This window comes from Loxodonta africana, chromosome 3 (assembly GCF_030014295.1).
Source record: "Loxodonta africana isolate mLoxAfr1 chromosome 3, mLoxAfr1.hap2, whole genome shotgun sequence".
Lineage (NCBI taxonomy): Eukaryota > Metazoa > Chordata > Mammalia > Proboscidea > Elephantidae > Loxodonta > Loxodonta africana.
This window is the reverse complement of record NC_087344.1, coordinates 129,320,522-129,337,778: the sequence shown is the minus strand read 5'-3', so window position 1 is coordinate 129,337,778 and position 17,257 is coordinate 129,320,522. Positions and strand designations below refer to the sequence as shown.

At 41.6% G+C, this 17,257-nt stretch overlaps 1 protein-coding gene and 1 long non-coding RNA gene across 12 annotated transcripts in view; one reads left to right on the top strand and one right to left on the bottom strand.

Annotated features, from left to right (window-relative positions):
* The window catches only part of LOC111750988 (uncharacterized), a 38,087-nt gene extending 23,276 nt beyond the window's left edge, over nt 1-14,811 (bottom strand). For 3 of the 7 annotated variants that reach the window (XR_010321423.1, XR_010321427.1, XR_010321425.1), the window contains exons 1-4: nt 14,572-14,811; nt 11,988-13,241; nt 9,985-10,120; nt 6,408-6,507 (exon numbers count right to left, since the gene is read on the bottom strand). This is a non-coding gene — a long non-coding RNA (uncharacterized LOC111750988). The remainder of the gene's footprint in view (nt 1-6,407; nt 6,508-9,984; nt 10,121-11,987; nt 13,242-14,571) is intronic. The other 4 variants (XR_010321428.1, XR_010321429.1, XR_010321426.1 and 1 more) reach the window with 3 other exon arrangements.
* Nucleotides 13,653-17,257, top strand: part of MCOLN2 (mucolipin TRP cation channel 2) — an 80,634-nt gene continuing 77,029 nt past the window's right edge. Inside the window, exon 1 of one of the 5 annotated variants that reach the window (XM_023549422.2) lies at nt 13,653-13,879. In XM_023549422.2, coding sequence (XP_023405190.2) covers nt 13,803-13,879 — 77 coding nt within the window. In that variant the 5' untranslated portion in view covers nt 13,653-13,802. Of the gene's footprint in view, nt 13,880-14,042; nt 15,158-17,257 lie in introns of those variants that run through there. The other 4 variants (XM_023549419.2, XM_003411116.4, XM_023549420.2 and 1 more) reach the window with 4 other exon arrangements.

The window sequence follows — 17,257 nt, the reverse complement described above, 5'->3', positions numbered from 1 at the left end:
AGGCAACAGAAATATGAAAGCCTAAAGTCACTAATTTACTTTGAAAAACAAACTCTTTCTTCATAGAATTTTTTTTTTTTTTTTTTACCTATGCAGGTTATCTAATCACTGAAAAGCATTTCTAACCTGAAACAATTTATTTTTCTTATTTTTTAATCAATTAAAACATGTCTCATGTTTCACATGAAGAACTGGGTTATGAAATGTATTTAAAAAGTGCATCATCATTAAGAATGATGTATCCCAGGAATGTAATGACGGTGAATCACTAGAAAATTCATCAGTGAAATTCACCACATTGATTAACTAACAGAGACATTACATAATTATCTAAGATGCAGAAAAGGCACTTGATAAAGTTCAACACCTACTTTGATTTTAAAGCTCCAAGAAAAACAGGGGGGCAGGGAAATGAATTTCCTAGGCTATGTCAAAGAACTATGGTAAACTTACCTAACAGAGAAATAGTCCATTAAAGATAGTCCAGGTAAAGTTGTCTGATATCACAGCTATTTTTTATGTAGTATTGAAAGTCTTGAATGATGTAGTAAAGGCAAGAAAAAGAAGTGTATCGATTAGAAGAAAAAAAGATAAAACTCTCATTATTTGCAGATACAGTGACCTAAGAAGAAAACCTGATAGAATCAACAAATTCTCAGAACTAATCAGAGATTCAGCAATATTGGTGGGTATAAAATCAACTTAAAAACTCACTAAACTTCTTCTCCACTATCAATCATCTAGGAAACATAACAGAAATAAAATAACAATCACAGTTGTAGTGGGTTGAATAAGGTTCCTCAAAAATTCATGTCCACTGAGAACATCAGAAGGTTACCTTATTTGGAAGTAGGGTTTTTGCAGATATAATTAGTCAAAGATCTTGGAATGAAATCATCCTGGATCTAGGGTGGGCTCTAAATCTAATGACTGGGATTTTTATAAGAGAAAGGACAGGGAGATGTAGATAAAAGACACAGAAAGAAAAAGACCATGTGTAGATGAAAAGAGATACTGGGTTATGCTGCCACAAGCCAAGGAATTCCAAGAATTGCTGTCAACCACTAAAAACTAGGGGAGAAGCATAGGAGAGTTTCTTCTCAGAGTCTCTGGAAGGAAACAACACTGCCAATACCTTGATTTTGAACTTCTAGCATACTGAACAGTGAGAAAACAAATTTCTATTTTTTTAAGCCACCAAGCTTGTAGTAATTTGTTATGGTAGCCATAAGAAACTAATACAACAATAGAAATAAAAATTATATGATTAAAGGGACAATCCATCATGAAGAAATAACCATAATAAATATCTATGCACCCAATGACAGGGCTCCAAAATACATAAAACAAACTATAACAGCACTGAAAAGAGAAATAGTTCCACAATAGGAGACTTTAACACACCACTCTTGGTAAAGGACAGACTATCTAGAAAGAAACTCAAAGATACTAAAGACCTAAAGGCCACAATCAGCCAACTTGACCTCATATACATATATAGAACACTCCATCCAACAGCTGCAAAGTACACATTCATTTCTAATGCACATGGAACGTTCTCCAGAATAGACCACATCTTAGCCCACAAAGCAACCCTTAACAAAATCCAAAACATTGAGATAATACAAAGTATCTTCTCTGATCACCGTGTCATCAAAGTAGAAATTAACAACAGGAAGAGCAAGGAAAAAAATGCATGAAAACTGAATAATAGAAGAATTAAAAGATGTAATAAAAAAATTCCTAGAATCAAATGAGAATGAAAACACATCATACCAAAACCGTTGGGACACAGCAAAGGCAGTGGTCAGACGTCATTTTATAGGAATAGATACATCAAAAAAGGAGAAAGGGACAAAATCAAAACATTAGTTACACAACTCAAACAAATAGCAGGAGAATAGCAAAAGAAGCCCACAGTCACCAGAAGAAAGGAAATAATAAAGATCAGCAGAAATTAATGAAATAGAGAATAGAAAAACAACAGAAAGAATCATCAAAACCAAAAGTTTGTTCTTTGAAAGGATCAACAAAATTGACAAACCACTGGCCGAATTGACAAAAGAAAAACAGGAAAGGATGCAAACAACCCAAATAAGAAATGCAATGATGGACATTACAACAGACTTGACTGAAATAAAAAGGATCATAACATAACAGAGTACTACAAAAAACTATACTCCAACAAATTTGAACACCTAGAGGAAATGGACAAACTAGAAACACAATACCTACCCAAATTAACAAAAACGGATGTTGAAAATCTGAACAGACTTTCAGACTTTCAAAAGAAGAGATTGAATAGGTAAAAAAAAAAAAAAAAAAAAAAAATCTCCCAACAAAAAAAAAGCCCTGGCCCAGATGGCTTCACTGGAGAATTCTACCAAACAGAGAAGAGCTTATACCAGTACTACTCAAATTATTTGAGAACATAGAAAAGGAAGGGATACTTCCAAATTCATTCTGTGAAGCTAGCATAACCCTGATACTAAACCAAAACCAAAAACCAAATCCAGTGCCATCGATTCCGACTCATAGCGACCCTATAGGACAGAGTAGAACTGCCCCATAGAGTTTCCAAGGAGCACCTGGCGGATTTCAACTGCCAACCCTTTGGTTAGCAGCCATAGCACATAGGCACTAAGCAACCAGGCAAAGACTTGACAAAAAACATTACAGACCAATATCTCTCGTGAATATAGACGCAAAAATTCTTGGCAAAATTCTAGTCAATAGAATTTAGCATCATATCAAAAAAATAATATGCCACTACCAAATGGGGTTCATACCAGATATGCAAGGATGGTTCAACACTGGAAAATCAATGTAATTCACTACGTAAATAAATCAAATAACCACATGATCATCTCAATCGGTGCAGAAAGGCATTTGACAAAGTCTAACACTCATTCCTGATAAAAACTCTCAACAGAATATGTATAGAAGGGAAATTTCTCAACATAATAAAGGGCATCTATACAAACTTAACAACAAACATCATTCTTAATGGAAAGAGGCTGAAAACATTACCCTTGAGAAGAGAAGGATGAGCAAGACAAGGATGCCCTTTATCACCACTCCTATTAACATTGTGCTGGAAGTCCTAGCTAGAGCAATAAGGCAAGAAAAATAAAGAGCATTCAGATTGGTAATGAAGAAGTAAAACTCCCTATCTGCAGATGATATGATACTTAAAAAAAAAAACCTGTTGCCATCAAGTTGATTCCAACTCATAGCAACCCTATAGGACAGAGTACAACTGCCCCATAGGGTTTCCAAGGTACATAAAAAACCCAAAAGACTCCATGAGACAACTACTGGAACTAATAGAAAGATTCAGCAGAGCAGCAGGATACAAGATAAACACGCGAAAATCAGTTGGATTCATATACACCAATAAAGAGAACGACAAAAAAGAAATCAGGAAAATAATACCATTTATAAGAGCCCCTAAAAAAAAAAAAAAAAAACAAAACTTAAGAATAAATCTAACCAGGGATGTAAAAGACCTATACCAAGAAAACTACAAAACACTACTGCAAGAAGCCAAAAGAGATCCACATGAATGGAAAAACATACCATGCTCAGGTATAGGTAGACTCAACGTGAAAATGTCAACTCTACCCAAAGCAATCTACAAACACAATGCAATCCCAATCCAAATACCAACAGCATTCTTTAAAGAAAGAGATGGAAAAACTATCATTAACTTTGTATAGAAAGGGAAGAGGCCCCAGATAAGTAAAGCACTACTGAAGAAGAATAAAGTAGGAGGACTTGAACTACCTGACCTCAGAACCTACTATACAGCTATGGTAGTCAAAACAGCCTGGTACTGGTACAATGGCAGATACATTGACCAATGGAACAGAATTGAGAACCCAGATGAACATCAATCTACCTACAGTCACCTGATCTTCAACAAAGGCCCAGTCTTTTTAAAAAATGGTGCTGGCAAAACTGCACGTCCATCTGCAAAAAAATGGAACAGGACCCATACCTCACACCATACACAAAAACTAATTCAAAATGGATCAAAGACCTAAATATAAAACCAAAAACTCTAACGATCATAGAGGAAAAAATAGGATCAATGCTAGAGGCCCTAATACACAGCATTAACAGGATACAAACCATAACTAACAACACACAGATTCCAGAAGCTAAGCTAGATAACTGTGATCTTCTAAAAATTAAACATTCATGCTCATCAAAAGACTTCACCAAAAGGGTAAAAAGAGAACCTATAGACTGGGAAAAAAATTTTCGCTATGACAAATCTAACGAAGGTCTAATCTCTAAAATCTACAGGAAAATCCAACACGCCTACACAAAACGACAAATAATCCAATTAAAAAATGGGCAAAGGCACACAAACAGATATATGCACATCCATGTTTATTGCAGCTCTGTTTACAATAGCAAAAAGCTGGAAGCAACCAAGGTGTCCATCAACGGATGAATGGCTAAATAAATTGTGGTATATTCACACAATGGAATACTACGCATCGATAAAGAACAGTGACGAATCTCTGAAACATTTCATAACATGGAGGAACCTGGAAGGCATTATGCTGAGCGAAATGAGTCAGAGGCAAAAGGACAAATATTGTATAAGACCACTATTATAAGATCTTGAGAAATAGAAAAAACAAAGAAGAACACATACTTTTGTGGTTACGAAGAGGGGAGGGAGGGAGGGAGGGAGGGAGGGAGAGGGTTTTTTATTGATTAATCAGTAGATAAGAACTGCTTTGGGTGAAGGGAAAGACAACACTCAATACAAGGAAGGTCAGCCCAATTGGACTGGACTAAAAGCAAAGAGGTTTCTGGGATAAAATGAATGCTTCAAAGGTCAGCGGAGCAGGGGCTGGGGTCTGGGGAACATGGTTTGAGGGGACTTCTAAGTCAATTGGCAAAATAATTCTAGTATGAAAACATTCTGCATCCCACTTTGAAATGTGGCGTCTGGGGTCCTAAATGCTAACAAGCGGCCATCTAAGATACATCAATTGGTCTCAACCCACCTGGAGCAAAGGAAAATGAAGAACACCAAGGTCACACAACAACTAAGAACCCAAGAGACAGAAAAGGGCCACATGAACCAGAGACCTACATCATCCTGAGACCAGAAGAACTAGTTGGTGCCTGGCCACAATCGATGACTGCCCTGTCAGGGAGCACAACAGAGAACTCCTGAGGGAGCAGGAGATCAGTGGGATACAGACCCCAAATTCTCATAAAAAGACCATACTTAATGGTCTGACTGCGACTAGAGGAATCCCGGCGGCAAAGCTCCCCAGACCTTCTGTTGGCACAGGACAGGAACCATCCCCGAAGACAACTCATCAGACACGAAAGGGACTGGTCAGTGGGGGGGAGAGAGATGCTGATGAAGAGTGAGCTAATTAAATCAGGTGGACGCTGGAGAGTGTGTTGGCAACACTTGACTGGAGGGGGGATGGGAAGATAGAGAGGGAAGACGGCAAAATTGGCACGAAACGAGAGACTGAAAGGGCTGACTCAATAGGGGGACAGCAAGTGGGAGAAGGGAGTAAGAGGTATGTAAACTTACATGTGACAGACTGATCGGAATTGTAAATGTTCACTTGAAGCTTAATAAAAGTTAATTAAAAAAAAATGGGCAAAGGAAATGAACAGACACTTCACTGAAGAAGACATTCAAGCAACTAACAGACACATGAGGAAATGCTCAAGATCGCTAGTCATTACCAAAAAAAAAGCCAAACCCGTTGCCAAGGGGTCAGTTCTGACTCATAGCAGAATTGGACAGAGTAGAACTGCCCCAAAGAGTTTCCAAGGACTGCCTGGTGGATTTAAACTTAGGACCTTTTGGTTAGCAGCCATAGCTCTTAACCACTACACCACCAGGGTTTCCAGTCATTAGAGAAATAGAAATCAAAACCACAGTGAGATACCATCTCACCCCAGCACTACTGGCATGAATCAAAAAACCAGAAAATAACAAATAGGCTGAGGGCTGTGGGGACCATGGTCTTGGAAAACATCTAGCTCAATTGGCATAATTTATAAAGAAAATGTTCTACATCCTACTTTGGTGAGTAGCATCTCATGTGTTAAAACTTGTAAACGGCCATAGAAGATACTCCACTGGTCTCACATTGTGGGGAGCAAGAAACAATGAAGAAAACCAAAGATACAGGGGAAAGATTAGTCCAAAAGACTAATGGACAACTACCACAGCCTCCACCAGACTGGGTCCAGCACAGCTAGATGGTGCCTGGCTACCACCACTGTCTGCTCTGACAGGGATCACAATAGACAGTCCTGGACAGAGTTGGAGAAACATGTAGAACAAAATTCTAACACACACACACACACACACACACACACACACACACACACACACACACACACTTACTTACTGGTCTGACAGAGACTGGAGAAACTCCAAGAGTTTGGCCCCCGGACACCTTTTTAGCTCCATAATGAAGTCATTCCTGAGGTTCACTCTTCAGTGAAAGACTAGACAGACCCATAAAACAAAATGAGATTAAAGGGGTACGCCAGCCCAGGGGCAAGGACTAGAAGGTAAGAGGGGATCGAAAAACTGGTAATAGGGGATCCTAAGTTCGAGAAGGGGAGAGTGTTGACATGTTGTGGGGTTGGTAATCAATGTCACAAAATTATATGCACACTAATTGTTTAACAAGAAGCTAGTTGGTCCTGTAAACCTTTATCTAAAGTACAATAAAAAAAATTTTTTTCTTTAGAGTCAGGAAAGAAAAAGTTGAAGACAGGATTTTTCAGACAAGAAGAACCTAACCCAAGAAAATCATCCCCAGATAAATTCAGAGATTGTGAGAGTATAAAAATAAAGAACTAAATAGATGTAATAGTCATTTACTGCATGAACTGGAGTAATTCTATCTGGTGATGCAAGGATTGCTCTCTCAGAAATAAAAAAAAAAATCACCTGGTTTTACTAAAGTGTAGTTTGTCCTCTCATTTGAAAGTACTGACAACAATCTAATAATCTTCCTTAAGAACTATATTTGAGGATAGCAAATCTAGCTTGTAATTTAAAATCTACACCAAAAAAAAAAAAAAGAAAAATTGTAAATTGTCCAGGAATTATCCTAAGATAGAAAGCATAAGAACTGTCCAAAGAAAATTTCAAAAGCTTCATTACAGCACATAAAAGAAGATCCAAATAATTGCAGAGGTCTGTTTATGGATGGGGACAATGTAACACAGTAAAGATTCCGTTTCTTTCCGTCTTTTTTTTTTTTTGATTAATCTATACATTCAGTGTAAGAACAAAAAAAAAAATCCAGTTGTTTTTTAAACACAAAAAGTGAATTATAAAATTCTTGAGGTAAGCAGTCCATGAAATAGCTAAGTCATGCTTGAAAAGAAATGAAAAGAGGAGGGATTCACCCTATTCAAATTTAAGCCATATTGCAAACTCACAGCAAAAATAAAAAAGAAAACTAGAATGGTATTAATACGGTATTATCAGAGGAACTGATATATAAACCAGTGAATGGAATAGAGAGCTCAAAAATACATTCATGCATATTTGGGACTGGATAAAGCTGTAACCATAAACTAAGGGGGAAAGGACAGATTTTTAAAAAAGGGTCAGCAAACTGTGGCCTATGGGCAAAATCCAGCCAGCTGCCTTGTTTTTGCATGGCCCTTGAACTAAGAAAAGGAGCCCTAGTGGCACAGTGGTAAAGTGCTTGGCTGCTAACTTGAATGTCAGCGGTTTGAACCCATCACCTGTTCCTCAGGAGAAAGATATGGCAGTCTAAAGATTAAAAAAAAAAAAAAAAAAAACCAAGCCATTGCCGAGGAGTTAATTCCTACTCATGGCAATGCTATAAGTCAGTAGAACTGCCCCATAGGGTTTCCAAGGAGCATCTGGTGGATTTGAACTGCCAACCTTTTGTTTAGCAGTTGTAGTACTTAACCACTACACCACCAGGGTTTCCTCCATAAAGATGATAGCCTTGGAAACCCTATGGGACATTTCTACTCTGTGCTGTGAGTTGGAATCGACTTGACGGCAGTGGGTTTGGTTTTTTTGTCATGAATTGGAATCTACTTGTCAGCAGTGGGTTATGGTTTACCTAAGAATGGTTTTTATATTTTTAACTGGTTAAAAAAAGTCAAAAGAAGAACACTATTTCATGTCACATTGAACACAGCCATGCTTATTGTTTATGTGTTGTCTATGGCTGCCTTTGCACTACCGTGGCAGAGCTCAGTAGTTGCCACAGGAGAATGGTCTACTAATTCTAAAAAATTTAATGTCTGGCGTTTTACAGAAAAAGTATGCTAATTCCTGGTTTAGAAGATAGTTTGCTGAAAACTGGCTTACTTTATATAGAAAAATAGAGCTGCCTCCTTGTCTCCTGTCATATTCAAAGTTGATGTACAATGGACCTTGATATGAAGGAGAAAACTATAATACAATACAGAAGAATATTTGTGACCTATGGGTATAAAAAGCCCTCTTAAACAAGACGTCAAAATCCCAAACATAAGGATTGATATCCTTAACTTTGGTTTTATAACACCAAAATTAAGAACTTCCATCCAGGGAAGAACATCATAGACAAAGTTAAGAGACGAAGACTGAAAGAAGGTATTTATAATGCTTAAAATTGGCAAGGGGTTAATATCTAGAATATACAAAGACTGCTTGTCCATCAACAAAAATTGGAAAGGATGTGAATAGTAGGTAAATAAAGGATGCCATGTTTTCCCTCATATTTTATTCTGTTGTTTTACATTCACTCTGCAATAAATATTGTTCTTCTCTGCCTATCCCAGAAAAGGGTTGCATTTTTATTTCAGCCTGTCTCATATTATCTTGACTACTTTTAAAAAATTCCTTTAACATTGTAAATTAAATTAGTGAAATTTTAATATGAAGGCAATTTGCTATTAAAATTCAAGACCTCTGGGTGGTACAAAGGGTTTGCTCTCGGCTACTAACTGACAGGGTGGTGGTTGAACTGACCCAGCTACAACACGAGAAAGTCCTGGTGATCTATGTACTTTTGGCAGATTACAGCCACTAAAAACCCCACTTGTACTTTTGGCAGATTACAGCCACTAAAAACCCCAGAGTAGAAGGCCGTTCTACTCTGAAACACCTGGGTTCACCATGAGTTGGAATTGACTCAATGGCAACAGGTTTTTGGGTTTGTAAATTAAGAATGCCACGTTGTAGTACCCGTTGCTTTGAGTTGATTCGGACTCATAGCGACCCTATAGGACATAGTAGAACTGCCCCACAGGACTTCCAAGGAGCAGCTGTGGATTCAACCCACCACCCGTTTGGTTAGCAGCTGTAGCTCACCGTAGCTCTTAACGACTGCACTGCCAGAGCTCCATACTATCAAGCAAAAAATTCTTGTGTTACTTGGTTATTGGTCATCACAAATTTAAGTCAGAGCACATACCTTTTTGAACTATCATATTATAGACAAGAACACAGGTGTTTGAAACCAGTGAAGCACAGTACAAAGCAATGAGCATTACTGCCCACTCCCGCCCTAGGATCTTTACTGAACAGGGTGACTTTTGAAAGTTGAAAAAAATCTATGCCTAGTGGCCCAGTGGTTAAGAGCTATGTGTGCTAACCAAAGGTCTGGCTGCTCAAATCTACCAGCTGCTCCTTGGAAACCCTGTGGGGCAGTTCTACTCTGTCCTACAGGATCGCTGCTATGAATTGAATTGTGTCCCCCCAAAATACGTGTCAACTTGGCTAGGCCATGATTCCCGGTATTGTGTGATTGTCTACCATTTTGTCATCAGATATGATTTTCCCATCTGTTGTAAACCCTACTTCTATGATGTTAATGAGGTGGGATTAGCAACAGCCATGTTAATGAAGCAGGACTCAATGTACCAGATTATGCTGTGTCTTAAGTCAATTTCTTTGAGATATAAAAGAGAATCGAGTAGGCAGACAGGTGGACCTCATACCTCCAAGAAAGTAGTGGCAGGAGAAGCTCCTAGTCCAAGGAAAGATTGAAGACAAGGACCTTCCTTCAGAACCGACAGAGAGAGAAAATCTTCCCATGGAGCTGATGCTCTGAATATGTACTTCCAACCTCCTAAACTGGAAGAGAATAAACTTCTGTTTGTTGAAGTCATCCACTTGTGGTATTTCTGTATGGCAGCACTAGATAACTAAGACAGTTGCTATCAGTCAGAATCAACTCAACAGCAATGTTTTTGTTTTTTAACTGATTAAATTCAATTTACTGATTTAGAATGGTTAGATTAGGTGCCTAGAAACTATAATTCATGTGTCTTACCAAAAAAAAAAAAAAAACCAAAACAAACCCATTGCCATCGAGTCGATTCCAACACATAGCGACTGCCCCATAGAGTTTCCAAGATGCATCTGGTGGATTGGAACTGCTAGTCTTCTGGTTAGCAGCCATAGTTCATGTGTCTTAGTATGTGTAATATTCAAAGCCCTCAGCCATCTGATTCCAAGCCTTTTCCATTATTACTCTCCTCCCCTCTTCCTCATCTCTAGTTCCCTCACACTCTCAGATTAAGTATTTTTCAGACTCTTGCTGCTTAAAGGGTGGTACATGGATCAGGAGCAACGGCAACAATGGGATCTGCTAGATGCAGAATCTCAGGTTCACTCTGTTACCGTGTGCGACTCATAGTGACCTATAGGACAGAGTGGAACTGCCCTATATGGTTTCCTTGACCGTAATCATTATGGAAGGAGCCCTGGTGATGCAGTGCCAGCCACTCCATGGGAGAAGTATGTGGCAGTCTGCTTGTGTAAAGATTACAGCCTTGGAAACACTGTGGGGCAGTTCTACTCTGTCCTATAGACTTGCAATGAGTTGAAATAGACTTGATGGCAGCAGGTAATCTTTATGGAGCAGATCGCCAGGTCTTTTCTCCCTTGGAGCTGCTGGTGGGTTCAACCCGCTGACCTTTCAGTTAGCAACAGAGGGCTTAACCATTGTGCTACCAGAGTTGGCTTCAATAAGTTCTCCTGGTGACTCATGTGCACATTAAAGTTTGAGATTCCGGCTCTTCCTTTTGAAACTATTGCTCCCTTTTCAGGGTTCTATAAGAATTTGCTTGTTTATTTTTTCAAATGACACTTTTATACCTATTGCATCTCCAGTCACAACTATTTATGTACATATATGGTTATTGACTCTTAATTAGAGTGTGAAAGGTCCTCAAGGGCAGAAGCTGTTTGTTGATGGTGTTTTCTATCAGTGTGGTGAGAATAAACTAAACAGCTGAATAGAAATCTTGGACCTGCTACCTAATGGGGAAGTAACTGCAATTTCTACAAACCCATTTCTTCATTTCAAAAGGTAGATAACAGCGTACTAAGTGGTGAGCATTCAGTGAGGTAATATATCCAAATCACCCTACATGACAGCCTAATAGGCCTCAGGGTTACTTCTGGTCCCTTTAAAGCACAGAACCTTGCACAAAGTAAACAAACAAAAAACCAGTTGCAGTAGAGTTGACTCAGACTCCTGGCGACCCACATGTGTCAGAGTAGAACTATGTTCCCTAGGGTTTTCAACTGCTGGTTTGTTTGGAAGCAGATACTCAGGTCTTTCTTCCAAGGTACCTCTGGCACCAACCTCCAATCTTTTGATTAGGAATCAAGTGCTGAACCATTTATACCACGTAGAGACTCTTTGAACATAACAGATGTTCTTAATAGATACAGTATTAGCTATAAATTATCTTTTTAACCACTCACTGGGAAGCCACTCAATAGAATTGGCCTGGTTTTAGAAAATAGGTAAAATGAGAAGTCTGTTGACACAAAGAACCTTACCTTCATTTAAATCCCCTTCTAAAGGGATAGTTGCCCTTAGTGAAGGACTAACATTTTGGAGCTAATAGGTTTGTTCCTTCATGGTGGCTTTTCTTGGAATTTTAAAGGATTAAAAAGTCCTTCAGCATCAAAATTATATTTTACTTACGAGATACCTCCAATATTCTCCTTTCATCCGAGTCCACATTCTCCCCACAAGAACAGTGCTGTAAAGTTTCCTTTCCTTTTCTTCTAAGCCTGTCTGTATACAGTGGGAACTTCTGAAAAGTCGATTCTGACTCATGGTGACCTGTGTGTGTCAGAGTAAAACTGCACTCCATAGGGGTTTCAATGGCTGTAGAGTTGGAATTGACTAGATGGCAACTGATATTAATCTTACCAAAATAAATTGCCAGGTTTTTCTTCTGGATGGATTCTAGCCGCCAACTTTTTGGTTACTAGACCTGGTGGTGGAAACTTTAGTGGCATAGTGGTTAAGTGCTACTGCAGCTAACCAAAAGGTCAGCAGCTCGAATCCACCAGGCGCTCCTTGGAAATTCTTTGGGGCAATTCTACTCTGTCCTTCAGGGTTGCTATAGGGTCACTATGAGTCAGAATCCGCTTGACCGCAAAGGGTCTTTTTTTTTTTTTTGAGTCCTGGTGGCGCAGTAGTTAAGAGTTCGGCTGCTAACCAAAAGGTTAGCAGTTTGAATCCACCAGCTCCTTGGTAGCCCTGTGGGACAGTAGAGGACCTTGTCCTTTAGGGCCGCTATAAGTCAAAGTCGGCTCAACGACATTATTCCCCCCCGCCCCGGGAGAGGGGTGGGGAGTCCAGCCCAAACTGTTTTCGCCACCCAAGGACCTCCTCTAGTGAAAAGGGTTCTAAAATAAGATATTTTTACCTGATAGCCCGCTGGACGTTGACCTTCAAAAGAGGGTCGACTACATATACTTTTAAATACCTCGTTCTGTTCACAGCTTCTGTCTGGAGACACATTAAAATAATGCTCTGGCAGAACGCTCTTCGCCCTAGCTAAAAAGGAGACCTGAAGATCCAAGCAACCTGGAACTCTGGGACTTTCTCTGGTGCTGTTCACCAGGTGAAGAGTAGGGATACGACTTCCTTGGAAAGAGGCTGTCAGCCGTGTCCAAACTGCCAAGTCAACACCACCCTCAGTCGGACTTGGCATTTGGGCATGTGCCTGCGACCCTCATCCACAAGATTCTTGAACCGCGATCTATGTACGCTCTTGTACTGTTTCCGGCAGGCGTCTTTCCTTCCAGAGCTATGACTGCAGAGCCATGGCGGTAGAAGCTGGGGTGAGTGTACTTACCGATTCCCTCCTCTGGAGCTCCGCCTGTCTGCGCCGTCATCCCCCCACCTCGTGCCCCTACCCCGGGCCACGCGGACATCTGAGCCTCCCTGTGCGAGAGAAAGGACATTACTTCTTTTTCTTCTGTCTCCGAACCACGACCCTTGTCATAGAATTCTGTGATCATGCACTCCAGAATAAAAGACTCCTCTGACACTTGTCCGACAGTTTTATGTCAAGTACTCGTGTCTTTCTCATCCCGGTGTCCACGGAATCCAGCAATCTGTCTGGCACTCAGTGAATGTTTCCTGAATGCATCAACATAGAAATGACTAAAGAAATGGACAGAGGAATGAATTTAGAAAACAATTTATGAAGGCATAAAGAAATCAACGAAAAAATGAAGAAGGGCGCGGAGTAAGCGGCCCGGCCGCGGGAGGGCGGTGTGGAGGGTGCGCGGGCCGCCTCACTCCGGCTCCACCGCCAGGTTCCCTTTTATAAGGCGCTTCTCCCAGGACGGGCGTCTGGCAGACAGCGAGGAGCCTGAGAGGGCTGGGTCACAGTGCTGGACCTGGAGGACGCGAGAGCTGGAGCCGCGGGCCAGAGCCCGGGGCCAAGGCAGGTGCAGTCGTCCCGCCCTGGGTCTGCTCCTGACGCCCCCGGGCCACACCATGCGGCGCGGAGTGGAGGCACTGGACCTGCGGGTGTGGGACCGCGTCTCCGGCCTGCCCTGGGGGCCCGGACACAGGTCAGTACCACAGCGGCACTGGGCGGGCGCGGCTCCGCGCGCACCTGGGCCTTTTGGAGGGGCTCGGCCTCACCCACGTGGGCGCGGGCGGAGACCTCCACTCCACCCCGCCACCCCAGACGGCCCCACCGCCGCCTAGTTCCCTGGCTGTTGTCTTTCCCAGGTCTTCTTGCCCCGGCACCTGGGCTCCATCCCCCACCGCCCCTCTGGCTCCGCTTCGCTTCCTCTAGCCCCCTGGGGTTCTGAGAGGCTGGCTCCCTGACACGTGGAAAAAGTCCCCCCGGGGCACCAAGACGAGAAAGTCTCGGCTTTGGTTCCCGGTTGGCCCAGCCCTGGCGAGAGGGACAGGACGGAGGTGGTGACTCGGAGGCGGGGCGGGAACCCCTGGCCACTCGCCGTACCCCTCGAGGCGCGCACAGAGCCGCCTTTCAGCCCGGCGGCAAAGCAGTCTGAGTAGTGCTCGCTGCGCCGGGAGACCTACGGTGTTTGCTCTCGGTCGCCGGTCTGCGCGCACCGCGGGGCTGCAGTAAGGTAAGAAAGCGAGGGCTAAGAGAATGGGGGCCCCCTCATAAAAGGGCTTCAACTTCTGGGGAGACCTTCCTGGCAAAGCTCAAATGCGGACAGTTTTCCTGCTCCCAGTCCCCGAGAGCGGTGGAAAGTTTTAAAAGTGAAGGCACGGCCTGGAGTCTTACCGTTTTTCCCAGGCAAGGAACCCAGGGAGAGGATCAGGTGTTTTCAGGTTAATCGTCCGAGGTGAGGCGCCTGAGCTGCATCTTTCAGAATATCGGACTCTGGAGAAATCCTTACAAACGTGATGGCTTACGGTTGTAGACTAGAGCTTTTCTCGCTGCCTGTGAATGCTTATTTTTACTGCATGTGTTAAACTGAGTTAGTTAAGTAAGGCTGGGCTTCGCTTTCCGGAACAAACAGGCCTTTACCTCAGATGGGAGGGTTGTAATGTGGTTAACCCCAATTCCTCTACTTTATGAAAAGGCGTACAGTTTAGCAGATTGCTGCTGCCAAGGTGCCCCTCCTCCATGGTATAAGCTCTAACCAGCCCACTGCACAGTTGAGCCGGGTGGTGACTACAAACAAGTATTAGCTCCCCCCATTCCCTGCTCCCAAAACAAATACAGTGGTGGGCTGTTAAACTTTCTTAAAATAGTATTGAGACTTTCCTGTCTTTCCTGCATGGCGCCCTAATATTATAAATGGACTTCATGCTACCAAGGGAAGCCAGATTGAAGAGAATTTACTTAATTTCTGGTGGCTGTTCAGGTAAGTACTAATTCCAAGCACATGTAACACATGTTTTTTTTGACTTTTGAAAGGCCTGCTTTGAATTAGAAAACATAACATTGGTTCACCTGTTTTGATAACTGGATACCTGTGAATGTCACACCAAAATGACTGATACTGTGTAATTTATAAACCATCCCTCTTAATGGTGAGATGTCTATTTGCAATGGGCCAGATAGGTTTTTTTTTAGATAGGTAGAAGTCATACATTCCTTCAGTCTGCCTTAACCCTAAATGCAGTGTTCTAAATGGTAGGGAGCAAATTGGGTCTGGGTTTATTTTATAGTCTTCTGCTTGGGTTTATAAGTAGTAGGCTTATGCTCACTGGTGGGGTGGGGTATAATCATTGTATTTTTTATCTTGACCCCAATATTTTCCTAACACATTTGCTTCATGGCTTAAATGGTTATACAATTTCCATGATTGTCTCCAGTATCTTCTATTGTTAGAGTAACGCCATGGGCTCTTCAGAACAAATAGGCACGTGGATGTGCACATAAATTGCTTTTGAAGGATTCAGATTTGAAATATTTATTTTCTGAATCTTATTTTGTTGTTGAATATACACAGCAAAACATACACCAATTCAATCGTTTCTACTTGTACAATTCAGTGACACTGACTACATTCTTCAATTGTGCAACCAGTCTCACCCTCTTTTTCTGAGTTGTTCTTCCATCATTAACATAAGTTCACTGCTCTCTAAGGCTCCTATCTAATTTTTTGAGTTTCTGTTGTCAATTTGATCCAATACAGATAGTTCTTAAAAGAGCATAAGGCACTGGGAAAGTCAGCACAACTGGACCAAGACAAGGTCATGGAAGCTTTATAGACACATCCAAGGGGGACTGAATTACTGGGTTGAGGGCTGGGAACCATGATCTTGAGGGCCATCTAGCTCAATTGGCATAATATAGTTTATGAAGGAAATGGGTCTGGGGTCTTAAAAGCTTGTGAGCAGCCATCTAAGATACTCCACTGGTCCCACCCTGTCTGGAGCAAGGGAGAATGAAGAAAACCAAAGACACAAGGAGAAGATTAGTCCAAAGGACCAATGGACCACAATTACCACAGCCTCCACCAGACTAAGGTCAGCACAACTAGATGCTGCCTGGCTACCACCACTGACTGCTCTGACAGGGATGACAATAGAGTGTCCCAGACACAGATGGAGAAAAATGTAGAACAAAATTCAAACTCAAAAAAAGACCAGATTTACTGGTCTGACAGAGACTGGAGAAACCCCAAGAGTATGGCCACTGGATGCCTTTTTAACTCAGTACTGAGGTCACTCCTGAGGTTTACCCTTCAGCCAAAGATTAGACAGGCCCATAAAACAAACAGTAATACACGTACCTCAACCATATATACAAGACTAAATGGGCACACCAGCCTAGGGGCAAGGACGAGAAGGTAGGAGGGGACGGGAAAGCTGGATGAATGGGAATGGGGAACCCAAGGTCAAGAAGGGGAGAGCATTGACATCTCATGGGGTTAGCAACCAGTGTCACAAAACAATATGTGCATTAATTGTTTGAGAAACCAGTTTGCTCTGTAAACTTTCATCTAAAGCACAATTAAAAAAACACAAAAAAAGAGCATAATGCTCAAGGCAGACCTTCTTTTTTACTAGTTAAGCTAAATTATCGTTCAGTTTTAAGATGACGTCAGGGGATATTTTTGGTTTAAGGCTTAAAGATTATCTCAGGACAGTAGTTTCAGGGATTCTTCCACCTTCCCTGGCTCCAGAAAGTCTATAGAGTCCATGAGAATTTGTAATTATGTTATGCATTTTCCCCCTTTTGATCTGGATTCTTCTATGGAATCTCTGATAAAAATGTTCAACAATGGTAGCCGGGCACCATCCAGTTCTTCTGGTCTTATGGCAAAGGAGGCAGTTGTTCATGGAGGCAATTAACTACAATTTCCATACCCTCCTCCTATTTCTGACTCTCCTTCCTCTGATGCCCCAAGTGAATGGAGACCAGTTGTGCTTTGGATGGCCAGTTGTACGCTTTTAAGGTCCCAGGTACTAAGTAATGAGCTAGGAGGTAGAAGAGAAGCAGTAAACATGTTATT